Here is a 27,466-nt window from a genome sequence, read left to right on the forward strand (position 1 = left end):
ATATCGCTTCTAGGTGGAATCTAAAAAAATGGTACAAATGGTACAAACAGAAATAGAGTTACAGATGTAGAAAACAAACTTACAGTTACCAAGGGGTAAAGGCGGGGAGGGATAAATTGGGAGATTGGGATTGACATATACACACTACTATATGTAAAATAGATAACTAATAAGGACCTACAGTATAGCACAGGGAACTCTACTCAATACTCTGTGGTGACGTATATGGGAAAAGAATCTAAAAAAGAGTGGAATTATGTATATGTATGGCTGATTCACTTTGCGTACGGCAGAAGGTAACACAACATTGTAAATCAACTATACTCCAATAAAAATTTTTTAAAAAGAATATATATATGTATAACTGAGTCACTCTGCTATACAGCAGAAATTAACAAAACGTAAATCAACTACACGTCATCAGTAAAATTAAAAAAAACAAAATTTAGGTTCTCCAGTGGATTGGAGAAACAATTGCTTTGTGGTTATTTGGCCATAAATTGACTTCCACACATCTGGCAAGAGAGTGAAAATGGTTTGATGTGAACATTCAAAACGTGGACCGTAGACTTAAGCACCTGAGGCTCCCAGACCTGGCCATAATTCCTGCTTATTTTTTGTTCATTACAAGTGATACTGTCTCTTGAATTTCTTCTGATGGAGATGAGTTTCTGATTATGCACGTTAACATTTGTAGTGATGACCAGGAGAAACAGTCCAAGAAGAAACCTCGCCTCTTCTGTGACATATGTGACTGCTTTGATCTCCACGACACAGAGGATTGTCCTACCCAGGCACAGATGTCTGAGGACCCCCCCCATTCCACACACCATGGCAGTCGGAGCGAGGAACGCCCCTACTGTGAAATCTGTGAGATGTTCGGGCACTGGGCAACCAACTGCAATGACGACGAGACTTTCTGATGAAGCCTCACATCCAGAACTGGGCTTTCTCAGATGCACTAGCATTTAGGCAACTGACCACCAGCATTGTGTGTGCAGACTTCAGGATTTTTGACCCCCCCATCAGCAAATCTAAGAAAATATTTTGATCTTCAACAAATCTCCCTTTTAGTCTCCCCTTATAAGTTTATCAGTTAGAATAATAAATAGGTGAGTTTTCACCTCTGATTTTATCTTCTTGATTTTTAAAAAGTATTAACAAGACATTGCACCAGATGCCATTACATTCATTGTCCCTAGGGAGACCTCAGAGAACGACTCCTACCCTCACAATACCTTATTTAAGTAACTTTAAATTATGCTGTTACTTTTCATATTTGCACTAAAATATTTCCAGGCTGCGTTTGTATATTTAGATGTTTTGGTTAAACTTTGACACTGGAATGAGTTGAAAAAATGTGCTACTTTGCATATTCATCTACTCATTTAAAGTATTTTATATTTAAAGAAATATCTGAGCTCTTTGCACTACCTGATATCAGTAGTGCCTTTATTTCAGGCTTGATGATACTTAGGTGTGATTATAAAATCATGAAACAGGTAAAGGGAGGGGGAAGCCCCCAAACTGCTGTGGGGACATTTTATAATCTCTATGCTGCACCCACTTACTCTTCTATGGTGTTTTGTTTATTGGTTTTGCATAATTTCAGCTTCTATATATTATATGTATATATTTTTGTAAAATCTCTATTTTGGGAAAAAACATATACAATGTGTCTTTCTTTTCAGATTTTTACCTTTATGAAAAAGAAAACACTTAAAATGTTCATCAGGACCTAATGGACTAGGCCAGAAATAGCATCATGTGGCTTTGCAGCTCTTTGTTCTTTGTGTTTTCATTTTATTTCTTTTTCAGATGTAAATAACTGGGAGAATTTTCTCCAGATTTTTTTTCCTTCTCCAGCAGATATCCCCAGCAGTCAGTTAATTAGATAATAAGCCACTATAAAACACCTAAATTAACCAATCTACAATCTTTACACGTTTTTTTTTACTGTGTTTTTAGATGAATGTACGATGAGAAATTCAACATTAATAATTTTGGATTTTCTTATCACAAAAAATAAACTGAAGGACCTCAACCACAAGAAGTTTATCAACCAGTTTGAATCTATTTATCTTCATTTGAATGTCTCCTAGAATATGTAAAAAGTAATAAATAAATGTATCTTCCATGAGACATGTATAATAACTTCTATAATTGTATATATGCCTTTGATGTATTTTCCTCTCAAGATTATCAACTATGTGTTTGACAAGTGAAAAATCTGTAGTCAGTTGAAATTTGGGGTTATAAACATTATAATAGGAACTGTTTCACAAACGATATGTAAAGCAATATTAAAATCTGAGCAAACAAGTGTTCTGTATCTACTTTAATAAATGGTTCTTTTTTGCCAGTGTAGTAAACTGGTATTATTCTCAGGTTTATTTGTCGTAATGTTTTTTCTTTAAGTGAGTGAGCACTAGAGACCCAAATAGCAATTTCTACTGCAGTCTGTTGATAAATTGCTTTTAAGAAATTATCTCAAAGCATTCTGTGACCCATTCAGCATAAGATAAATACCCAAGGTGGTTATCCATTGCTATGTCTCACTATATTACCTGACAGAAATGAAAGTGGCACCATGTAGTACCCACTACCTATTACAGCATGAAGTTTGGAAGGAAACTCTGTGAAAGCTGTTGTGGTATTTTCCAAAATGATAACTGAACCAAGCAATCTGTTTTATGAGCTCTGGCCCCCCCACAGGTAGATATTTCCAAAGCAGAGTTACCAGCTGAACATTATTTTGACCTAAAAATTACCCTGACAGTGGTCCTTGACTTCAGCATTGACCGAATTGATGAAAAGACTCAAAACTATGAACTACATTTGTTGTGACCATTTCACAACATATACATATATCAAATCATTATGTTGTACACCTAAAATTAATATTAAATATCCATTATATCAATTAAAAATACATTTTAAAAAGAAAAAATCTCTAACACTAAACAAGTCTGTGATATTTATAGGGCAACTGCGGTAGTATTGCAGCATCTCCAGTTGGGTCTTTACACAAATAAAACACCTCTGTTGATCATTTAGAACCCTGGTCCTGTTTGCAGAGGATCGTTTATCATCCTAGTCTTGCTCATTTGCACCCACGCATGCCTGAGAGTTCGCTAACCGTGGGCATTTTTACCTCTTACGTGGGTGTGCCCTCATTTACCAGTTCAGGACATGGCCTGCTGAGCTGAACATTTATTCTCACAGATGGTGCTAAAATAATACATGTTCTCAGCGGAGCAAAAAACCTGGGCAGGTGAGAAGAGTTTGTGATACGGGTTGAGAAGAATCCCTGTGAAAATCGGGTGAGAACTAGGGCATGGAACAGTCTGCATGTGTGGAAACATGTTATTTTAAAATTAAATGTCTTTGATAGAGTCAAGAAGTTGAGAGTGGAAGTATGTAAATATGTATAGTTGATTACTGTATCATCTCCAAATTCCACTCTTTGTTTATTCATACTCCATGGTAATTGCTTAGCGAGTCCTTTCTTAGTAACAGTGTATAAAGGGTTGAAGGGAGCCAGGCAAGACCAGACATTTTCAAGCCCCTTTCACCAGATCCCAAATAGCCAATTTTACACCTCAAAGTACTGAAACGGATATATCTTCCTAATAAGTTATTTACTTAGCAATTATTAAATAACAGGCACCCTGCTAAGCCTTTTACATAAATCACACGATGTAAATTACATCCTGTTTCACCCTCGCAACTCACGAGGTAACATGCGAATTTTACCTAGATTCCACATCGGATAGTATTTGTGTGAAATAACATGTCGCGTGAATGTCTACTAGGAAGGGCTGAACAGACAAGTCACTCAAGTTTCCCTCAGCCCTTAGCCATTTTTGTAGATTTTAGCCGACAAACCAAAAGGGCAAAGCGCAGGACCTTTTTGATTGCTATAAGTTAAAAGATTTTCCATTCAAGTTTAGCTTCGTTACCATTTTACAGCGAGTATGCTTGCTGCTAAGATGAAAGTCTCGGTTTTTAAACGGGACGAGTAGGATCCGGTCTCTGCCCTTAAACCCAATTCTCAGCGCCCAACTGAGGTGCCCTGGACTGAGGCGCGGTCTGGACGGGTCTGTCGGTCGTGGGGAGCCTCGGAACCCACGCAGTGGAAGAAAGAGGCGGGCGCTAGGGCCTGGGGAGAGAGCAGCAGACACCCGCCGATTCCGGTTTCCGGGTTTGGCTTGCTGTCAGCGGCCCTCGTCACGTGAACATGCCGTCACGTGACAGCGTCTGTGGGCCCCGCGTAGGGGTAAAGCCGATCCGGTTGGATTGCAGGGAAAAGAGAGCGGTGGGGCAAGATGGCGACGCACCTGTCCTACGGGCGAGTGAACCTGAACGTGCTGCGCGAGGCGGTGCGTCGCGAGCTGCGCGAGTTCCTGGACAAGTGCGCGGGAAGCAAGGTGAGGGACGGTGCGCGGCGACACCGCCCTCCGGCGCCGTCCGGCCTGGCCTGATCAGGTCCTTGACCGCCTGGGCTTCAGGTGTACGAGGTTTCCTAGGGCTTCCAGGAGGAGAGCTGGCGGGAATGATAAGTCGGGGAGAGGGGCCCGCTGGTGGGGCCTGGGGCGTCCAGCCCGCAGTCCGCGTGGCATCGTGATTGTTTCATGGCAGCAGAATAAGCCACCGTGCTGTCTCAGCCCCTAGTGAACCAGCTTGTGGTCAGGTCGAGGGATGGATCTGGTGCCCCCCAGCTCCCACCCCAGACACTGGAATTGGTGAGGCGGGCCCGGCCCAGGGACGTAGCTGGGCCAGTGTCCATTCATTACAATGATTATATGTGTCGTTACAAATCATACCCTCAAAAGTATGAAGCACCAGCACCTTACAACCTGCTGCACCCTCGGATTATGAGAAGTTGTAGCTATTTGAGGTTTTAACGTCGGCTTCCTTAAGTAGTATTGTTCCTCCTGTTAGACGTTTGTTAGCACCCAGCTCACAATGGAATCAGAAACCGTAGATTAGAGACTTCATAGGATTTCTTTTAAGTGGTATTACCTTTTAAGTGGTATTACCAGGATTACTGGTACTTACCTCCAGTAAGTAACTGGCAATACAACTCTGAAGAGAAAGGGAAAATTGGGGAAACTCAGGAATCAGTATTAGAAAGAATAGGACCTCAAAAGGTAGAGTGGATGCTAGAAGTAATTGAGAGAAAACAAAAGCAGGCTAAGTCCTACGTGCCCAGTTCAAGCTCAGGAAATAAATCTGAAATCTGAATGAGATCATGGATTGTATCAATGTCAATATCCTGGTTGTAATACCTATTGTACTATAGTTTTGCAAAATGTTTCCATTGGGGGAAACTGGGCAAAGTGTACTAGGGGGTCTCTGTTGTTTCTTACAACTGAATATTAATCTACAGTTATATCAATAAAAATTTCAATTAAAAATGAAAGAAAAGGAAATCACACTGGATTTTAGCAGTAGTAGGGCCCCAGAGCACTACCCTGTGGGGTCATTAAGTCCTAGGTTGGAGTCCTGACTCCCTTATACTGTGTACGTCCAAGGTCCCTATATGGCCTTGGACGTTACTTAAACTTTCTGAGCCTTTAAAAATTTCCTCTTCTGGGACTTCCCTGGTGGCGCAGTAGTTAAGAATCCTCCTGCCAATGTAGGGGACACGGGTTCGAGCCCTGGTCCGGGAAGGTCCCATGTGCTGCGGAGCAACTAAGCCCATGCGCCATAACTACTGAGCCCATGTGCCACATCTGAAGCCGGTGCACCTAGAGCCCGTGCTCTGCAACAAGAGAAGCAACCACAATGAGAAGCCCCCGCACTGCAACAAAGAGTAGCCCCTGCTCGCCGCAACTAGAAAAAGCCCGCATGCAACAAGACCCAAAACAGCCAAAAATAAAAATTAATTAATTAGTTTAAAAAATAAAGTATACAATTCAATTTAAAAATTTTCCTCTTCTGTCAAAATAAGATTTGTAATACCTGTATCAGAGGTTTTAATTTTTATAATTCGATTATATGATACTTATATATAAAATACAAGTTGAGGACTTCCCTGGTGGTGCCGTGGTTAAGAATCCGCCTGCCAATGCAGGGTACACGGGTTCGAGCCCTGGTTCATGCCACGGAGCAACTGAGCCCTTGTGCCACAACTACTGAGCCTGCACTCTAGAGCCCGTGAGCCACAACTACTGAGCCCAAGTGCTACAATTGCTAAGCCCGAGTGCCACAACTGCTAAGCCCGAATGCCACAGCTCCTGAAGCCTGCGCACCTAGAGCCTGTGCTCTGCAACAAGAGAAGCCACCGCGGTGAGAAGCCGTAGCCCCCGCTCGGGAGAAAAAGCCTGCACGCAGCAAGAAAGACCCAATGCAGCCAAAAATAAATAAATAAGTTAAAAAATAAAATAAAATAAAATACAAGTTGAGTTGTTGCAATTGGCAGTTTCCATATGGTTCAGTCTAATAATAATACCATGACACAGATACACAACAAAGTACAGTTCCTTCTTTCCTTTGAGGACAGTGATTAGGTCTTAACTTTCCCATTAGCACCAGTAACATCACTTGCCCTGATGCTATTTTTTTAAGACCTGTAGGATATGAATGTGACCAGAGCCAGTTACAATCTTTGTTAATGCAGACTTTGAGGCCAATAGTTCTACTACGTATGACTGCTATTTTCTGTTGATATTGTTGAAATTCCTGATATTAACTGTAATAAAAGAAGGTTTCTCCCCTCTTATAGGCAATAGTTTGGGATGAGTACCTCACAGGACCATTTGGCCTGATTGCACAGTATTCACTACTGAAGGTAAATGAGCTATTTGGGTTTTGTTCAGGGATTGATAATTCTGTACTTTAGGGACCTCCCTGGCAGTCTAGCTGTTAAGACTCAGCTCTTCCACTGCAGGGGGCGCAGGTTCGATCCCTGATCCGGGAACTAAGATCCCGAATGCCGCGAGTTGCGGCCATAAATTTAAAAATTAAATTAAATTAAATTAAAAAAATAATAATTCTGTACTTTAGCAATAATAATAAGTTTACATTTCCTCCTGCGTAGTTGGCTTGCAAGGCTGTTTGGTTTTTATAAACACCGATACCAATGCCTGGCTAACATTTTGTATACAGCAGTCCTTCGGCTAATGATTCTATACTGATCCTAATTACTAGCATTGTATTATGTGACTGTTACCTGGTGTCTTTGGTAGCTCATCACATGAGAGTCATTTAAATTCAGATACAGTAGCAGTGACTTCATCCAGAAACCTTGTCCGTTACACAGCTGGCTTTGGGAAATCTAAATTTTGATAACAAAGTATTGATGTACATTTGACTGGGAGTGTTTATGATGTCTGAGTCTGGATACCATACGTAAATTTCCGGGGTTTTGTTAACCTTTTGTGTGTGTGTGTTTTCCTAGGAACATGAAGTGGAAAAAATGTTCACACTTAAAGGAAGTCGTTTGCCAGCAGCTGATGTCAAGAATATTATTTTTGTTGTCAGACCCAGGCTAGAATTGATGGATATAATCGCTGAAAATGTGCTCAGGTATCTCTCAGCGCTTATGTTTGGGCCAAAAGAAGTGAATCCTTCTCATGGTTTTAATGTCTTGAGCTTTTCATTGTGAACCCCTTCTCTTGCCAGTACCTTGGAAAATGGTCTTTTGGAAAAACTGGGACAGGCACGGAAGAATACAGCGAAGGAAAGTGGGAAACTTGTGACATTGTTCAAACAGTTTGAGAGGGCAGTTATCATAAAACCCCATTCTTTCAGGACAGCTAAAAGTTTGGACGTGTATCAGTAGAATGGAAACTGATTTTAAAAACAGAAAACAAACAAAACACCTCTAATGGTCATACTGAATATAAGGTGCTTGAATTTCATAAGCAAAGTAAGAGCTGATTAAAATTTAATTTAGCATCCAGTCTAGGGAGAGGAAGTTCTCTCAGCCCAGTCTGTACTCTGTGGTATAATCGATTGATGTGGCCCCTAAAATCTTAAAAGCATATGGGCTATTTTGAGAAGCCCAGTGTCGAGGAGAAATAGGAGCCAAGAGTGATGTTTCGTTTTAATATGAGACGCTGCGGCTGCATTGGTTTGGTTAAAGAACAATTTGTTTTCAACAAGACACAGATATCCTGTTTCAGTAAACCTGAGAGCTTTAATGCCCCCATAAATAGTTGAAGAGAAAGCTAGAAAATGCAGATACTGGCTATGAATCAATGCTTTCCTGTCAGGGAAAAAAAAAGAGAGAGAGCGAGAAAGCGACTGTTAACAGTTTGGGTCTGAGAGTCAATGTTCATATGTTTATCTAGCCAGCATTTATTTAGTGCCACCCAGCATTTATTTAGTGCCACTTATGTGCCCTACAGTTTGAATAAAGTAAGTGAAAGGGTCTGTGACTCTAAAGAGCTTGCAAGCTAACAAATGTTGCTTCTTTTGTAGTGAAGACAGACGTGGCCCAGCAAGAGACTTCCACATTTTGTTTGTGCCACGACGTAGCTTATTGTGCGAACAGCGGTTGAAGGATCTAGGTGTTTTGGGATCCCTTATTCACAGGGAGGAGTACAGCCTAGATCTCATTCCATTTGACGGGGATCTCTTATCCATGGAATCAGAGGGTGCGTTCAAAGTAAGTTTGGCGTTTTCTTGTTTAACGTCAGACTTTAATTTTTGCCAAGTTTGTGAGCATGATGGTCATGTTAATCTCAGGTGTACAGCAGAGTGCTTCAGTATTTTTGCAGATTATATTCCGTTACAGGTTATTACAAGATATTAGGTGTAATTCCCTGTGCTGTACAGTCCATCCTTGTTGCTTATCTATTTTATGTATTCTAGTTTGTATCTGTGGATCCCATACCCCTAATTTGTCCCTCCCTCCTTCCCCTCCTCACCGGTAACCACTAGTTTGTTTTCTATGTGTCTGTGAGTCGGTCTCTGTTTTGTGTATACATTCATTTGTATTATTTTTTTAGATTCCACATATGAGTGATGTTATATAGTATTTGTCTTTGTCTTACTTCACTAAGCATAACATTCTCTAGGTCCATCCATGTTGCTGCACATGGCAATATTTCATTCTTTTTAGTTTTTTAAGGAACCTCCATACTGTTTTCCAGTGGCTGCACCAATTTACGTTCCCACCAACGATGTAGGAGGGTTCCCTTTTCTCCACACCCTCTCCAGCATTTGTTATTTGTAGACTGTTTTTTTAAATTAATTTTTATTGGAGTATAGTTGCTTTACAATGTTGTGTTAGTTTCTGTTGTGTAGCAAGGTGAATCAGCTATACGTATACATATATCTCCTCTTTTTTGGATTTCCTTGCAGGTTCTCATTAGCTGTCTATTTTATACATAGCGGTGTACATATGTCAGTCCCAATATCCTAATTCATCCCACCCTCCCTCCCCCCCGCCTTGGTATCCATACGTTTGTTCTCTACATCTGTGTCTCTGTTTCTGCTTTGCAAATAACTGATGGCCATTCTGACCAGTGCGAGGTGATACCTCATCGTAGTTTTGAGTTGCATTTCTCTAATAATTAACGATGTTGAGCATCTTTTCATGTGCCTATTGGCCATCTGTGTGTCTTCTTTGGAGAAATGTCTATTTAGGTCTTCTGCCTATTTTTTGATTGAGTTGTTTGGTTTTTTGTTACGGAGTTGTAGGAGCTGTCTGTATGTTTTGGGAATTAAGCCCATGTCAGTCGCATCATTTGCAAATATTTTCTCCCAGTCCATAGGTTGTCTTTTCGTTTTGTTTATGGTTTCCTTTGTTGTGCAAAAGCTTATAAGTTTGATTAGGTCCCATTTGTTTATTTTTGCTTTTATTTCTATTGCCTTGGGAGACTGACCTAAGAAAACATTGGTATAATATACGTCAGAGAATGTTTTGCCTATGTTCTCTTCTAGGAGTTTTATGGTATCATATATTTAAGTCTTTAAGCATGGCACGTTTTTAGAATTGGGCATTTATCTTTTCGTTCTAAGAGTTTTAAGAATTCTTAATATATTCTGGATGCAAGTCTCTTACCAGATACTTGATTTGCAAATATTTTCTCCCATTCTGTGGGTTCTTTTCACTTTTTGGTGAAAGGGATATCTCAATGCACCAAAGATTTTAACTTTGATGAAGTTCGATTTATCTGTTTTTTTCTCTTGTTGCTTATGCTTTTGGTGTCGCATCTGATCTAAGGTCATGAATTTACTCCTATGTTTTCTTCAAAGAATTTTACGATTTTGGTCCTACATCTAGGTCTTTGATGTGTTTTGAGTTTATTTTTATCTGATGTGAGGTTGGGGTCCAACTTCCTTCTGCATGTGCAGATATGCATGTGGATATCCATGTGTTCCAGTACCATTTGCTGAAAGAGTATATTTTCCTCAGTTAATTGTCTTGGTACCCTTGTCGAAAATCAGTTGTCCCTAAAGGTGTTTATTTCTGGTGTCTCAGCTCTACCCCACTGATCAATATGTCTTTCCTTAATGCCAGTAACACACTGTCTTGATAAATGTAACTTTGTAGTAAGCTTTGAAATTTGGAGGTATGAGCCCTTCAAAGTAGTATATCACTTTTTTTCTTTCAGTTTGTGTTTTTTTAGTCTTAATAAATCCTTCTCTACCTGAAGACATAGAAAATCTTGTATTTTCCTTTAAAAGTTTTGAAGTTTTGCTTATCATATTCACGTCTTTAATTCAGCTTGAACCATGTGTTTGGAGTGTGTGGTGTGAAGTGGGGACTAATGTATTTTTATCTGTATTTTTCCATATGGGGCTTATTTATTTTTTCCATATAGTGCCAGTTGTTCCAGTGCAATTTTTCCCCACTGATTATTTTCGGCATGTGTTTGTTAGCAAATATGCATATCTTTGTTCCCCAGTTCTGGATGGTTTTTCCAAATGGAATTTTAGATATTGGTTTTGTTTACAACTTTAGTTCAAAGAATGCTTTCTCTCATAAGAATATTACTTTATGTTTAAAAAAGTAATTTGAAAATCTTTCGTAAACATAATCTGTGTACACGAAAATTTTCTTTGAGTAAGAAAGGGTACAGAATGAAAAGTAAGCCACTCTCCACCCAATTCTCAAAATGCTATACCTCCCAGAAGCAATCACTGTTACTCGTTCTTTTTTATTTGTTTTTGGAAGTGCTTTAGGCAGCTACAGGTCATAGTATATATGAGCTTTTATTCAAATGGTAGCATATCCTATATAACTTCGGTAACTTGCTTTATTCTCTTAATAATATATCTTGGAGTCATTTTCTACCATCTATGAAAATACTTTTTTTTTTTTTTTTTTCTTTGCGGTACGCGAGCCTCTCACTGTTGCGGCCTCTCCCGCTGCGGAGCACAGGCTCCGGACGCGCAGGCTCAGCAGCCATGGCTCATGGGCCCAGCCGCTCTGCGGCATGTGGGATCTTCCTAGACCAGGGCACGAACCCGTGTCCCCTGCATCGGCAGGCGGACTCTCAACCACTGCGCCACCAGGGAAGCCCTGAAAATACTTTTTTATTCTTAGCTGAAGCTGCATACTGTTCCATTGTTTGGATGTACAATGATTTATTAAGTCAGTCCCCTTTTGAAGGACATTTTGTTGTTTCTCATCTTATGCTTTTAGAGGCAGTGCTACAGTGAATTACCTCATGCATAGATCACTGTACATGTGGGCCCTGTATCTGTAGGCTCTTTACCTGCCTTTGACATTTGTCTTTTGACTTAGCTTATGGTAGTTTTTGCTATGCGTACTTTCTTAGTGTAATCATATTTATCTGTATTTCCTTCTCTGAGTTATGCATATGTGACATTGATGCTGCTGGTCTGGAGACTAGAACTTTTGAGAACCACTGGTGTTGTGCAAAAAATTATTTGAAACTCTTTCTTCCCTAGTATGTTGTTACAGTGACCACCGCTTTCAAAGAGTTAACCTGAGGAAGAACTAAGTGGCACCGCTGATAAATTTCATAACCAGGAGAGCTTCTTGGCTCTTCTTTTCAGCCATGTTCCCCACTGATTTGCTTACAGTAAATCTCTTCCAATGATGGTACAGATTTCCCGCCCCCCAACATTTTATGTGAAAAATTTCAAATATACAGAAAAGTTGAAAGAAGGGTACAGTGAACACCTGTATACTCATCACCTAGGTTCTGAAATTAACATTTTGCTATATTGGCTTTATCACGTAGCTATAATGGTATACCCTCATGTAATTAATTCACATCCGTCTAATTAATGTGAATTGGTAGGAGCTGAGGAAAACTTGTCCTGGCATGACAAAACCTGTCCAGAGGAGAGATTTCCTGTTTATTTAACCACTGGTTTGCAGAAAAAGAACAGAATTCTTTTCTGCTGAGAATTTCAAGCCCTTGGCTTATATATGTCCACTTAAGATTCTATTTTAGAAGTCAAAGATTTCGCCTGGATAATAAAGCTGAAAGTTCTACCTAATGTTAAATTCAAGTCCGGTTTCTGATAGAGTTGAGGTAATTTTACTTATTTACGTGATTTTAAACAGTGAGCCTAATTTAGCTTTTCATGGCATCAGGAGGCACATGTAGATCTCTCTGTGCTTTGGGCTGTGATTATGATCGTCTTGAGCCTCGCACTGCACAAAACGTGGGAATTGGAGTTCAGCTCATTGAACTCTAATGCTCAGTCACAGGGCTTAAACTACTGTGGCCTTCATATGTATATACAGAAATCAGTTTACATAAAATCTACCTCCTTTGTAAAGACTGCAAAGTTAGCGGACGGTGGAGGCCTCCCTTCCGAGGCGGCGGTGCGGGTACTACCCGCTGGGGCCCTGCTCCCCCGCGCCAGCCCGCGCATCCTTCCCTGCGAGGTCCCCGCGTGGCGCGACCAGGCCCAGAGGCACGGATGTCTCCATGCAGGCGATTTTGACAGCCATCATCCTACCAAGCTATTTTGAAATGTGATGTCAGTCTGGAGGACGGATAATATATAAGTCAGTTCTTGACACGCTGTCTTACACGGAAACATCTGAGACCATCGGCCCCCTTCACTTTGCCATTGAACATGATCCCTATAAGCATATAATACATAATTGTTGAAATGTAACTAAAATGTGGAACATATGTATATCTTCTTCTGGCTCAAGGAATATTATTATACAAGAGTTAAAAACTGTGGCCTTTCATTTATACAAATGGAAAATTGTATTGACTTCTCTCAAGTAGTAAGGGAAGGGAAGAAAAATAAAGTTTTCTCCAGCCTATGCCCTCGTCACAGTACCATATGTTTTTCTCCTTAAGACTTTCAAAGCAAAGTTTAAAGGACCTGCATGATTGAATGAGTTCATGTTGTCCTTTTAATAATTTTAGAATGTAAAGTTTTCTTTAAAAGGTCTTACTTCTTATACAGTGTGCTAGACTGGCTGGTGTTATGTGAGTGAAGCACTATAATTTTAGTTAAAATCAAAACCGCCTACCCTTTTTTCCCCCAACCTTAAGTAAGAATTGCCTATAGTTAAGTCAAGAAAACAAACACATTCCAAGTAGTTACAAGTACACCTGTTTAAAATTCATTTTCATTGGTTTGATAAACATAGAAAAACAAAACAAACAACACACAAAAAAACTGCCAGGTATTCTATCGTGTAGGCATGTGGGACTTTGGGGTAAAAAAGTATGTGTATTTAAATGTTAATGGGTATTAGCATTTGTCCCTCCAAAAATGTCCTCATGGTTTGAAATACCAAGTGATTCCACAAGCACAGAATACAGGGATATTAGTACAAATAATCATCCCACCACCAATTATAATAGAGCAAAAAATTCAAGATTAATATGTCATCAACTTTTGAATTTTTTTAAAAAAGAATTACAAAAAGAATGTCTATAGTAATACAACTTTTTAAGTTTAAAAAAATGAATACGATATTGAGAGATATTCCCTAATATTTTTTTTTCTTGAATTTTTAGCTTAGCTCTGCTCTGATAGGGAGTTTTAAGTAATTTTTCAAGGAAGTATGTCTTCGGACATTCTTGAGTTGGACATGTCATATGCAGTGAAATGTTAAAATCATCAGACTTGGAAGAGCCGCCAAGCACTCTCCCCAGGCTCTTTCCAGGCACAGCCCTCCTTCCTCCCTGGGTGGAGCACATGAGTCCCACCCTCTCGTGCTTAATGCCTCTAGTGTCCCCTCCCTCCTGGCTTTGGAGGCTAGAAGCACGTTGGGAGGGTCGGTGAGGGGTGTCTGGTACAGTGTTCCATTTTGACTTATGAGTGGATGATGATTGTAAAAAAAATAATAATAATCCAAACAGTTTCTAATAATAAAAGCTAACATTTGTTAAGGACTTACTATATGTTTCAGGTACTGGGATGAAATATTTTACATGCAATTACCTCATTTAATCCGTATACTGTGTTGAATATACTCCCTTCTGCAGACAATGAATAGGCACAGAGAGGTTACCTAAGTGGCCGAGGGCACCAGTTGGGAAGTGACACAGCCGAGGTTCAGATCAAGACAACCAGAGTCGAGAACCTGTGCTCTTACCCACGTCAGAACTGTTAGAGTCTCTCTTCTCACTTCCTAGCTGGTTTTGTGTATGTTTTTGGGTCCCTCTTTCCATGCAGAAAAGTATAATTTTGTCTACTTTACAAAATATACCCTGTATATTGTATAAGGTAACATATTTTCTGAAAATGAGATCACTCTCTAAAGACTCTTCAGCTACCCCTTTCTCATTTCTCAAGACGTTATGGCCTTCATTTGCTGTCAGTACATATGAAACTGGCGTCATGTTTGTAAAAACTGCCAGGTATTCTGTTGTGAGGTCATCTGGGACTTTGGGGGGTCAAGGAATATGTGCGCTTATGTGGCCCTCCCACGGTGTCCTCCCAGCCTTTACACTCACAACGGTGAATGAGAGAGCCCAGTCCCTGAGTCAGTCTTTCTTAATCCGTAGCTTATTCAAGAGCTGATAAACTAAGAGGAGAGCCTTCCAGAAGGCTCTGCCATGGGAGAATTGCTGCTATAGCTGCCCCCGACGGCAGAGCTTTTGGCCTCCTGGCCTGGGCTGGACCCGAGTCTGCAGCTTCCTGGCAAAGTGGGGAATTAGCGGAAATGGTCTTACCCAGTGGCTGTGTAGTCCCAGCGCCAGATAGAGGTGGGTGCCTCACGCACCCAGATGACCGTGACCGTAACCGGCCCTTCGTCCCCACAGGAGTGCTACCTGGAGAGCGACCAGACCAGCCTGTACCACGCAGCCAAGGGGCTGATGACCCTGCAAGCTCTGTACGGGACCATCCCCCAGATCTTTGGGAAAGGAGAGTGCGCCCGGGTGAGAAACGGCAGGTGCTTCTGGTGGTGGAGGAAGGGTCCCCTGGTCCCCAGGAAGGGAAGGAGTGGGAATCTGTTTACAAATACAGTTAATCCTTTTTATTTGGGAATTCACCTATTTGCTGAAATTTATTTGTAGCCCCCAAATCAATATTCACAGTGTTTTGTGGACATGCTCAGAGCAGCAGTAATTTGAGTTGTCCAGTGTGCATATTCCCAGCTGAGGTCACACAGAGCAGCCCTCTGCCTTCAGCTCAAACCATAAACAAGTGTCCTTTTTGCCCCTATATAATGCCATGCGCTGCTCAGTGCCACTTTTTTTTTTTTTTTTTTTTGCATTTTTGTGCTCTTTTTGATGGTGATTTTGCTGTTTAAAATGGCCCCCAAGGGTGGTGCAGAAGCACTGTCTAGTGCTCAGAGCGCAGGAAGGCTGTGATGGGCCTTAGGGAGAAATCTCGTGTTAGATGAGCTTCGTTCAGGCATGCGTGATGGTGTTAGAGAATCAGCGGCATATATTTAATGTGTCTTTAAACAGAAACACACATAAGACAAGGTTATATATTGATCAGATGACAAAAATGTTTTAACCAGAGATTCGCGGCACCCTAACCCTGATGCTTCTCGGGGCAGTGGTTCTGTATTTGCTGATTCAGTATTCACAGCAACTTTATAGAACAGAACTACTGTGAGTAACAGAAATAGACTCTGAATTATGCCCCGTTGAGAAGTAGCTGCTGCCACTGGCTAAAGTGTAAGTGTTGGGACAGGCGGCCAACAGCGAACGCTTTTCTGTAGCTGCTTATTTCTTATCCATCTCACTCTTCCACCGTTTTTCTCCTTTTTTCACTTTTTTGATTCTTTCCATTTTTAGCCGAATATTTTAATCTGCTTATTCCCAGGAGGGTCCCACCTGATCCCATGTTTTGTTTCCAGCAAGTGGCCAATATGATGATCAGGATGAAGAGAGAGTTCACAGGGAGCCAGAACTCGATATTCCCTGTTTTTGATAATCTCTTGTTGCTCGATCGGAATGTGGACTTGCTAACGCCTCTTGCCACTCAGCTTACGTATGAAGGACTCATCGATGAAATTTATGGCATTCAGAACAGTGAGTAAAGTAACACCTACTTTTACTAATAGGTAATCTGATAAAAATACCCAAAAGGCCGTTTTTTTAGAAGGTGCTTCCTTTTCAAATAAATCAGAGAATATTTGAAAAAAATTAAAATGCTGACTTTAGACCTGCAGACACTAGGATTAAACGACATCTGAGGGACTTCCCCAGCGGTCCAGTGGTTAAGACTTCAAGCTTCCAATGCAGGGGGCACGGGTTCAGTCCCTGGTCAGGAAACTAAGATCTTGCATGCCGCACTGTGTGGCTTAAAAAAAAAAAAAAAAAAAAAATTAAACGACATCTGAGCAAACCACCATTGTCTGCCACACAAGGACTGGCAGCTGTTGACTGCACAGGACTGTGCTTGCCCACTGTGAGCAGAGGCCAAGGGCTAAATAAACAGATGGCTCTGCAGTTGGAGAACATAGATGCCGTGGCAGGCAGTTGTTCAGGAAAGCTTCTGGAAGAGGTGGCCTTGGTACTGGGTTTGGAAAGAGGGGTAGAGTTTGGGGGGGGTTGCTGGCGAGGGGCAGGTGGCATAACACCTGCAGGGAACCATGGGACGAGCAGCTTGCTGAGGCAGAGAGCACAGCTGGGACACTGTGGGGAAAAGGCTGATACGGGAGGTTGGGACACTCAAAAGAAGATTTGAAGGCCTGCTAGAGTTTAGGCCTGACAAACTGTTGGGGTCAGAGGTCACAAATGTTTTATCTGGTTTTGGTCCGCATGATGTTTGTTTGTTTCTGTCAGCATTTAAAATTGGAGAGAATTTTTAGTAATAATCCTGATGGATGCCATGTCTTTTTTTAAATTTATTTTTATTTCTTTGGCCATGCCACGCGGCTTGCGGGATCTTAGCTCCAGGGATCAAACCCAGGCCCTCGGAAATGAAAGCACGGAGCCCTAACCACTGGACCGCCAGGGAATTCCCATGTATGCCATGTCTTTAAAAACATCTGAAGCTCGGGTGACCCCGAGGTCACATTCCCACATTGCAGCTGGTGCCCAGTGGAGCTCCCGCTTTAGACAGGCCCCTGTCTCCAGTTTACGACAGGTCCCACCACTCCCTCTGTCCCATGCAGGCCCCCTTCTCTGGTTTCCATCAGCCCCTGGCCTCTATTGCCATGCTGAATTACATCACAGGGAGCCAAGGAACAGCCTAGAGGAGAAAACACAGAGACAGAAAACAGAGTAGTGGTGGCCAGGACTCTAAGAGGATGGGGAGTGACTGCCTATTGGGTATGGGGTTTCCTTTTGGGATAAAAAGGTTCTGGAACTAGGTACTAGCTGTGGTTGTACAAAGTTGTGTATGTACTAAATGCTACTGCAGTGTTCACCGTAAAATGGTTAAAATGGTAAATTTTATGTTATGCGTATTTTAACCATAAGGATGGATAGGTAGCCGAGGGAATGGGTGAAGACACAGCCACGAAGAGGGGTTTCCACAAAACAAAGAGTCTTTAATGATAAAGTTGTAAAAAATCTTATTTTTAAATTATTTGTTCCAAAAGATGACATCTTAAATACTTTTTAAAACTCCATTTCAGGGCTTCCCTGGTGGCGCAGTGGTTGAGAGTCCGCCTGCCGATGCAGGGGACACGGGTTCGTGCCCCTATCCCGGAAGATCCCACATGCCGCGGAGCGGCTGGGCCCGCGAGCCATGGCCGCGGAGCCTGTGCTCCGCAACGGGAGAGGCCACAGCAGTGAGAGGCCCGCGTACAGCAAAAAAAAAAAAAACTCCATTTCATTGACAGAGGAGTTCTGTGCTGGAGAGTGGGTGGGAGTCAAAGAAACGAGGTAGCAAGGCTGTTGGAAAAAAAAAAACAGAAGGAAACAAGGGTGCCTCTCCTCTCATGGTCCCAGAGAGTGAAACACCCAGGAGACCATTAAAGGGAGCTAGAGTTTAGAGCAGGGAGGTGACCTGTGAGGCAGCCTCAGGGGGCTCTGTCTAAGACAGGTGAGAGGTAGGAGGGGATTCTCCAAGAAGAGAAGGAATATGTATAAATTCACAGTTTCTCTGCAGCAAGTTTTTTCCATAATATGAGTCAAATATCAATTAAGGGAAAATTGGAAAAATAAAGAAGGAAAACATAGATCTCCCATTATCCCTGAAGCCCTACCCCCCAAACCTTGGGACAGCCAATGTTAATATTTTGGTATATTTCCTTATAGTCTTTTTCTATGCAGAGTTGATTTTAGTTAACGAAAAATAAATAGCATCAGCTTGTCCAAATTATTCTGAACCTCCTTTTTTGTCGGTTTTTTTTCACCGCGTGGCTTGCGGGATTCCCCAACCAGGGATTGAACCCTGGCCCTCGGCAGTGAAAGCACGGAGTCCTAACCACTGGACCGCCAGGGAATTCCCGGAACCTCTTTTTTGATTTGGTATAATATGAGCATTTTCTCAGCATATGTATAATTTTAACAGCTTAATTAAAATCCATAATATATATTATACCATGGTTTGCATAATCCTTCCCCTAATGTTGGGCATTTTAGGTTATTTGGGGTTTTTTTATGGTTATAAAAGCATCTGTATACAAAAAATTTTTTTCATATAGCATATTACTTTCTTTCACTACATTCTCTGATGCGGGATTTTGGGGTCAAAGTTGTTAATGTTATAAGGCCCTTGATTCATATTGCCAAGCTTCTTAGAGTTAAACTGGCTTATAGGCAACTCATAAGGGCGTGTGGGGTGTTCCCGGAAATGGTGACTAAGTTGGTTTGGCAGGAACAGAGACGGGAGAAGAGGGTTAAGGCTACTTAGTGGAGGGGCTGGATGCTGTGCTGAGGAATTTGGGAGCTTGTTCTAGAGCGGGGTAGACAACTTCTGTAAAGAGCCAGATAGCGGTAGCTCCAGTGGCGCCATCGGTTAGCGCACGGTACTTATAAGAGCCAGATGGCAAATATTTTAGGTCATGCAGTGCCTCTGTGGAATCTCACTTCTTCTTTATAATGTGAAAGCAGCCCCAAATGAGACATAATGAAAAGGCATGGCTTTGTGCCAATAAAACTTTATTTATAAAAACAGGAAGTGGGCTTTCAAACTATTTTCGACAACAACCTATAGTAAGAAATATATTTTATATCATGACCTAGTACATGCACACATATGTGTGTGTGAAACTGAAGCAACATTTTATTTAAAAAAAAACCACCCTACTTCATGTGATGCACTATGGTATTTAATGTTTTGTTTGTTTATAATGCTAATTGCAACCCACCAACTTGATTTCATGATCTACTAATAGGACATGACTTACAGTTTGAAAAATGCCGGAAGATAATGGGGAGAGCCTTGTAATTTTTTTTAAGTGAAAAAGTAACCTGATCCCTGAATAAGTTCAGGAACTGGTCATTGCTGCAGTGATTCAGATAGGTGCCCCCAAAGAAAAGTGGAACCATGATATGAATATTAAAGAGTCACTACATTCTGTACTTTGATCGTGGAAAAATCAAAACCTCAGTGCTATACTCCAGTTTTTTCTAAAGCCGGCTTCCATCCTCTCCTAAGTTGGAAGATTCTGTTTTGTGCCTGAGCACTTGACTGGTTCTTCCATTAAGTGCGCACAGAGCCTTGTTCCCTTCCACTGTTGTTCAGGTTACGTGAAATTACCTCCGGAGAAATTTGCACCTAAGAAACAGGGCGATGGTGGTAAGGACCTTCCCACGGAAGCAAAGAAGCTTCAGCTGAATTCTGCGGAGGAGCTGTATGCTGAGATCCGAGATAAAAACTTCAATGCAGTGGGCTCCGTGCTTAGCAAGAAAGCAAAGGTGATCTCTGCAGCGTTTGAGGTGAGACGGTTTGGTTGTCCTCCTGGTTCTGGCTAGACTGCCCACCCCACGAAGGAAGGGCGAGCTGCCAGAAGTGCAGCCACTAAGCAGAGCTGCAGTTCTCATCCTGAGAAACCACAGGCTCAGCCGTTGGAGGACCCAAGAGTTTCTTTTTAAACTTCTTCCCAGACCCATGAGAAAAGGTGTTAATTTTGTCTCCTTTTGGGGGAGAAAGGAGTAGTGTTTGCAGTTTACATGCTTTCACCATAAATATTTGTTTTACCTTCCTTTTAATTATTTCCTATCTCACTTAAGAGGAAGGCAGCTGTTTAAAAAAAAAAAAAAGAGGAAGCCAGCTGTACTCTAAATAAAATATCCTCTATAATAGAACTTGCAATTTGGGCCAAAAGCTCCCAGTTTAACCAACATGCAGGGGAACGCTGCAGATGCGGTAGGTGATAATAAGAGTGAAATCCCAGCAGCCCAGAGCTTTTAAATTGGCGGCTTCATTATTACCTTCCTGCCTCCTCTTGTCCCACCACTGATTTATTCTTGGTTAAGCTCATTTTTGAAACATGTGAATTCAGTAAGATGCTGAACTCTGCGTATTTAATCTTTGGAAACATAAATTGGGAGAATTTTTGAAGGCTGATTTTTTTTTACTGAGTGTGTATTCCAGGTTTCATCTTTCTTAGGAATTGTGTTTGCTAGTTGATTTTCTTCAAATTTCTGAAGTTACTTTTGGCTTAAATTACTAAATTTTGCAAAAAAAACAATGTTCTCATCACCCAGTAAGGTTCTCTTTATTCATGGACAGTATTCAAGATTGAGGTTCAGCAGTAAGAATGGATTTTTTTTTCTATTACGGAGGAAACATTTTGCCGTTTATGTTCCCCTCTTAACATGTCTTTGTTTTAGTTTTTTACTCAGAAATGTTTGTGGACAACCTAGTACTGTCCCCCACAAATACTAATCACAATATGATCTGATGCCTGGAAAGAAAAAACATTAGGCATTTGCTCCCTTAAAAATTACTAACGCGGGCTTCCCTGGTGGCGCAGTGGTTGAGAGTCCGCCTGCCGATGCAGGGGACGCGGGTTCGTGCCCCGGTCCAGGAGGATCCCACATGCTGCAGGGCAGCTGGGCCCATGAGCCATGGCCGCTGAGCCTGCGCGTCCGGAGCCTGTGCTCCGCAACGGGAGAGGCCACAACAGTGAGAGGCCCGCGAACCGCAAAAAAAAAAAAAAAAAGTACTAATGCAGTGAACGGGAACAACGAGCCTATCTTTTCTGTTTTTCTGGGTCATGTTGGAGGTGGGTTTGGCCTGATTTATTTGTGTTCTATTCTTTCACATTAGTATAAATTAAATGTCCTCTAAGCAGTACAAAGAACAGAGTACTGAAAATATTTCCCCCGCTCAACGGTTCTGCTGTTTTACCCGTTTCAGGAGAGGCACAATGCCAAGACCGTTGGGGAGATCAAGCAGTTCGTTTCGCAACTGCCCCACATGCAGGCAGCAAGGGGCTCCCTCGCAAACCACACCTCGATTGCAGAGCTAATCAAAGACGTAACTAGTGAGTATCTTTGGGAGTGATGGTGCTCACCTGGGCCTGACTTGCATGCACCATGACTGACACGGTGATCACTGGCACCACAGTACTCCTTTGGGAGGTCAGCTCTGTTTTAACACCATATGTTATTCTCAGAGTTAAGTATTCGAATGTTTATAGTCAAAAATGTTCCCTTTGTGGTTAGCTCAATTTTTTTCATTATTAAAATCACATAATCATATGATAAAATATTTGGAATGTCAAAAAGAGAAAAAAATTCTTCCCATAACATGAGGCGGTTAATTTTTTCAGTCTGGTTTTTTTCCTGTTGTTAAAGATTAATTAATTAGAGCAGCATCATGTTTCTGTTTTAGTTCTTGTTTTTCTCTTGAAGACTCTCTGCAGAATTGGTAGAGAGCATATGTTAAGTATTTTGAAAGGGCTTGGAAGATGTGTGTTTACTCATTAAAACACAGGCTGTAAAAGCTGAGTTGGAGATTGTTCAATGCCCTGTTTTATAAAGTATACTTTGAATCTTATATAAAAGTGTTGGAAAATCAGTCCATTGTTTTCATATTAATAGAAGTGGAAATCAAGTGAAACTGGGTTGGATCTGATGATGCAAGTTAAAATGGTCTTTCAAGATTAGCTTTCATTGATACTGAGAAAAAATTCTTGAGTCCTTTTGAAAGTCCTAAGGATAGCAAAGGGGTACAGTGGTCGACTATTTCTAGATGTAATTTAGGAGCTCAGGATTGTAGGGGTTTCCATGTTTCTTAGAAGATTCTTGTCAGGTGATGATTTGAACTTTTTGCTTGCTTTCCTTTTTGCGTGTCTCGTTTCTTAATCATGCTCTGTGTATAAAAGGGTTAACATTAATTTCTTAGTTACAAATTTGCTAATTCCATTTTAGCTTCTGAAGACTTCTTTGATAAATTAACAGTGGAGCAGGAGTTTATGTCTGGAATAGACACTGATAAGGTATGTGTACAATAAAACTGTTCTAACAAATAATTGATATCTTATCAAACATAAGATTATAGCTAGAAAAGCAATTGCTTTGATTCCCATGCCTTGTCTACATTTTTTTTTTTTAAGATGTTGGGGGTAGGAGTTTATTAATTAATTTATTTATTTTTGCTGTGTTGGGTCTTCGTTTCTGTGCGAGGGCTTTCTCTAGTTGCGGCGAGCAGGGGCCACTCTTCATCGCGGTGCGCGGGCCTCTCACTATCGCGGCCTCTCTTGTCGCGGAGCACAGGCTCCAGACGTGCAGGCTCAGTAGTTGTGGCTCACGGGCCTAGTTGCTCTGCGGCACGTGGGATCCTCCCAGACCAGGGCTCGAACCCGTGTCCCCTGCATTAGCAGGCAGATTCTCGACCACTGCGCCACCAGGGAAGCCCCTTGTCTACATAATTTGAAGAGCAAATGCAAAATGTGAAAACAGAGATTTCATCAAGTCTCAAATATTTAACATTATCCTATGAAGGCACTTTCTGCAGTGCACAGAGAGGTGAGACCCAGCCCCTAAAATCAAAGACCTTTAAGGACTATAATAGATAAATGAATAGATTTGCTTTCTGAGAGGATTGATCATATAATTTCCCTTAAATATTCACTTCTATTACTAACTTTAAAATTGCTTGATTTATGAAAAGTCCCATCTTCTAAAAAGATTCCTGTCACTTTGTGCTGATAAATGGCTGCTGTTATGGTCGCACACCCGGGACATGCAGCAGCCTCTCCCGAGGTTGTTCGTGGAGACAGGTGAGTCCAGACAGGCCGCTGGATTGCCTGCGTGTACCCTCCGTGCTCTGTGCTCCCCGTCGCTGGTGTGTCTGCATGGTGACGGGGGTGCGTGTAGCAGAGGCAGAGGACCTACTTCGGAGGGGCCTTAGGGACAGTGAAAAAAGGAAGGAACTGTTCTCCCACGCGGCTCCTTGTTTTTTTTTCATTTTTTATTGTATGTTGGAGTATAGTTGATTAACAATGTTGTGTTAGCTTCAGGTGCACGGCAAAGTGATTCAGATACGTATATACATACATATACACACGTATATATAGGAATAGATTATGGTATCTATTCCTTTTCAAATTCTCTTCCCACCCAGATCACCACACAATACTTGACTTTGAAAAATAATAGTAAATATCAAGTTCTTGAGGTCCCCAAACCAGATGCTGGTACCGGTATATATCTTGTTTCCAGGTCAACAGTTACATTGAGGATTGTATTGCCCAAAAACATCCACTGATCAAGGTGTTAAGACTGGTTTGCCTCCAATCCGTGTGCAATAGTGGACTCAAACAAAAAGTTTTGGATTATTACAAAAGAGAAATCCTGCAGGTCAGTATAATTTTAAATTACTAATTTGCCAGGGGAGAAAACATCTTTTTAAAAAAATACTTCCCAAAGCTGCTATTTTGGTATAGTGTTTCCACTATCTTTTAAATTTTTTAATACATGGAGGGATTGTCCTTGGTATTCATTGTTTACTGTGTTTGCATAATAATAACAATAGCTAATGTTTAGTGAGCTTTTACTATGTGCCAGGCTCTATTGGAAGAGCTTTATGTGTATTCATTTGTTTAATCCTTACAACGGCACTGAGTTGTATACTCTTACCATCCCCATTTTATGGATGAGAAAACTAAGGCACAGAGTAGTGCTGTAACTTGCCCAAGGTCACCAGCTAGTATGTGGCAGAGCCAGGGCTAAAACCCAGGCAGCCAGGGTCTACTGCTCTTGTTGTTAACCCATCTGTTCGATGGAGGAAGGGAACGTTTTGCACATTTCTTTTCTTTTTTTTTTTTTTTTAATATATATATATTTTTTATTTTTTGCTTTATAACAAATTTAATCAGTTATACATATACATATGTTCCCATATCCCCTCCCTTTTGCGTCTCCCTCCCACCCTCCCTATCCCACCCCTCCAGGCGGTCACAAAGCACCGAGCTGATCTCCCTGTGCTATGCGGCTGCTTCCGACTAGCTATCTACCTTACGTTTCATAGTGTATACATGTCCATGCCGCTCTTTCACTTTGTCACAGCTTACCCTTCCCCCTCCCCATATCCTCAAGTCCATTCTCTAGTAGGTCTGTGTCTTTATTCCTGTCTTACCCCTATGTTCTTGATGACATTTTTTTTCTTAAATTCCATATATATGTGTCAGCATACAGTATTTGTCTTTCTCTTTCTGATTTACTTCACTCTGTATGACAGACTCTAGGTCCATCCACCTCATTACAAATAGCTCAGTTTCGTTTCTTTTTATGGCTGAGTAATATTCCATTGTATATATGTGCCACATCTTCTTTATCCATTCATCCAATGATGGATACTTAGGTTGTTTCCATCTCCGGGCTATTGTAAGTAGGGCTGCTATGAACATTTTGGTACATGTCTCTTTTTGAATTATGGTTTTCTCAGGGTATATGCCCAGTAGTGGGATTGCTGGGTCATATGGTAGTTCTATTTTTAGATTTTTAAGGAGCCTCCATACTGTTCTCCATAGTGGCTGTATCAATTCACATTCCCACCAGCAGTGCAAGAGTGTTCCTTTTTTTCCACACCCTCTCCAGCATTTATTGTTTCTAGATTTTTTGATGATGGCCATTCTGACTGGTGTGAGATGATATCTCATTGTAGTTTTGATTTGCATTTCTCTAATGATTAAAGATCATCCTTTCATGTGTTTGTTGGCAGTCTGTATATCTTCTGTGGAGAAATGTCTATTTAGGTCTTCTGCCCATTTTTGGATTGGGTTGTTTGTTTTTTTGTTATTGAGCTGCATGAGCTGCTTATAAATTTTGGAGATTAATCCTTTGTCAGTTGCTTCATCGGCAAATATTTTCTCCCATTCTGAGGGTTGTCTTTTGGTCTTGTTTATGGTTTCCTTTGCTGTGCAAAAGCTTTTAAGTTTCATTAGGTCCCATGTGTTTATTTTTGTCTTTATTTCCATTTCTCTAGGAGGTGGGTCAAAAAAGATCTTGCTGTGATTTATGTCATAGAGTGTTCTGCCTATGTTTTCCTCTAAGAGTTTGATAGTGTCTGGCCTTACATTTAGGTCTTTAATCCATTTTGAGCTTATTTTTGTGTATGGTGTTAGGGAGTGATCTAATCTCATACTTTTACATGTCCCTATCCAGTTTTCCCAGCACCACTTATTGAAGAGACTGTCCTTTCTCCACTGTACATTCCTGCCTCCTTTATCAAAGATAAGGTGACCATATGTGCGTGGGTTTATCTCTGGGCTTTCTATCCTGTTCCATTGATCTATCTTTCTGTTTTTGTGCCAGTACCATACTGTCTTGATTACTGTAGCTTTGTAGTATAGTCTGAAGTCAGGGAGCCTGATTCCTCCAGCTCCATTTTTCGTTCTCAAGATTGCTTTGGCTATTCGGGGTCTTTTGTGTTTCCATACAAATTGTGAAATTTTTTGTTCTAGTTCTGTGAAAAATGCTAGTGGTAGTTTGATAGGGATTGCATTGAATCTGTAGATTGCTTTGGGTAGTAGAGTCATTTTCACAATGTTGATTCTTCCAATCCAAGAACATGGTACATCTCTCCATCTATTTGTATCATCTTTAATTTCTTTCATCAGTGTCTTATAATTTTCTGCATACAGGTCTTTTGTCTCCTTAGGTAGGTTTATTCCTAGATATTTTATTCTTTTTGTTGCAATGGTAAATGGGAGTGTTTCCTTGATTTCACTTTCAGATTTTTCATCATTAGTATATAGGAATGCCAGAGATTTCTGTGCATTAATTTTGTATCCTGCAACTTTACCAAATTCATTGATTAGCTCTAGTAGTTTTCTGGTTGCATCTTTAGGATTCTCTATGTATAGTATCATGTCATCTGCAAACAGTGACAGCTTTACTTCTTCTTTTCCGATTTGGATTCCTTTTATTTCCTTTTCTTCTCTGATTGCTGTGGCTAAAACTTCCAAAACTATGTTGAATAAGAGTGGTGAGAGTGGGCAACCTTGTCTTGTTCCTGATCTTAGTGGAAATGGTTTCAGTTTTTCACCATTGAGGACGATGCTGGCTGTGGGTTTGTCATATATGGCCTTTATTATGTTGAGGAAAGTTCCCTCTATGCCTACTTTCTGCAGGGTTTTTATCATAAATGGGTGTTGAATTTTGTCGTAAGCTTTCTCTGCATCTATTGAGATGATCATATGGTTTTTCTCCTTCAATTTGTTAATATGGTGTATCACGTTGATTGATTTGCGTATATTGAAGAATCCTTGCATTCCTGGAATAAACCCCACTTGATCATGGTGTATGATCCTTTTAATGTGCTGTTGGATTCTGTTTGCTAGTATTTTGTTGAGGATTTTTGCATCTATGTTCATCAGTGATATTGGCCTGTAGTTTTCTTTCTTTGTGACATCCTTGTCTGGTTTTGGTATCAAGGTGATGGTGGCCTCGTAGAATGAGTTTGGGCGTGTTCCTCCCTCTGCTATATTTTGGAAGAGTTTGAGAAGGATAGGTGTTAGCTCTTCTCTAAATGCTTGATAGAAGTCACCTGTGAAGCCATCTGGTCCTGGGCTTTTGTTTGTTGGAAGATTTTTTATCACAGTTTCAATTTCAGTGCTTGTGATTGGTCTGTTCATATTTTCTATTTCTTCCTGATTCAGTCTTGGCAGGTTGTGCATTTCTAAGAATTTGTCCATTTCTTCCAGGTTGTCCATTTTATTGGCATAGAGTTGCTTGTAGTAATCTCT

General features: G+C 40.9%; 2 protein-coding genes across 5 annotated transcripts in view; both read left to right on the forward strand.

Moving 5' to 3' along the window:
* The window catches only part of CLIP1 (CAP-Gly domain containing linker protein 1), a 122,098-nt gene extending 119,776 nt beyond the window's left edge, over positions 1–2,322 (forward strand). For all 3 annotated transcript variants that reach the window (XM_060118420.1, XM_060118419.1, XM_060118421.1), the window contains one exon: positions 698–2,322. In XM_060118420.1, coding sequence (XP_059974403.1) covers positions 698–923 — 226 coding nt within the window. In that variant the 3' untranslated portion in view covers positions 924–2,322. The remainder of the gene's footprint in view (positions 1–697) is intronic.
* Positions 2,323–4,260: 1,938 nt separating this feature from the next.
* The window catches only part of VPS33A (VPS33A core subunit of CORVET and HOPS complexes), a 34,562-nt gene continuing 11,356 nt past the window's right edge, over positions 4,261–27,466 (forward strand). For both annotated transcript variants that reach the window (XM_060119324.1, XM_060119325.1), the window contains exons 1-10: positions 4,261–4,430; positions 6,731–6,796; positions 7,406–7,533; positions 8,431–8,617; positions 15,177–15,293; positions 16,226–16,400; positions 20,011–20,204; positions 21,631–21,757; positions 22,647–22,714; positions 23,940–24,077. In XM_060119324.1, coding sequence (XP_059975307.1) covers positions 4,329–4,430; positions 6,731–6,796; positions 7,406–7,533; positions 8,431–8,617; positions 15,177–15,293; positions 16,226–16,400; positions 20,011–20,204; positions 21,631–21,757; positions 22,647–22,714; positions 23,940–24,077 — 1,302 coding nt within the window. In that variant the 5' untranslated portion in view covers positions 4,261–4,328. The remainder of the gene's footprint in view (positions 4,431–6,730; positions 6,797–7,405; positions 7,534–8,430; positions 8,618–15,176; positions 15,294–16,225; positions 16,401–20,010; positions 20,205–21,630; positions 21,758–22,646; positions 22,715–23,939; positions 24,078–27,466) is intronic.

Source organism: Mesoplodon densirostris, chromosome 15 (assembly GCF_025265405.1).
Source record: "Mesoplodon densirostris isolate mMesDen1 chromosome 15, mMesDen1 primary haplotype, whole genome shotgun sequence".
Taxonomy (NCBI): Eukaryota; Metazoa; Chordata; class Mammalia; order Artiodactyla; family Ziphiidae; genus Mesoplodon; species Mesoplodon densirostris.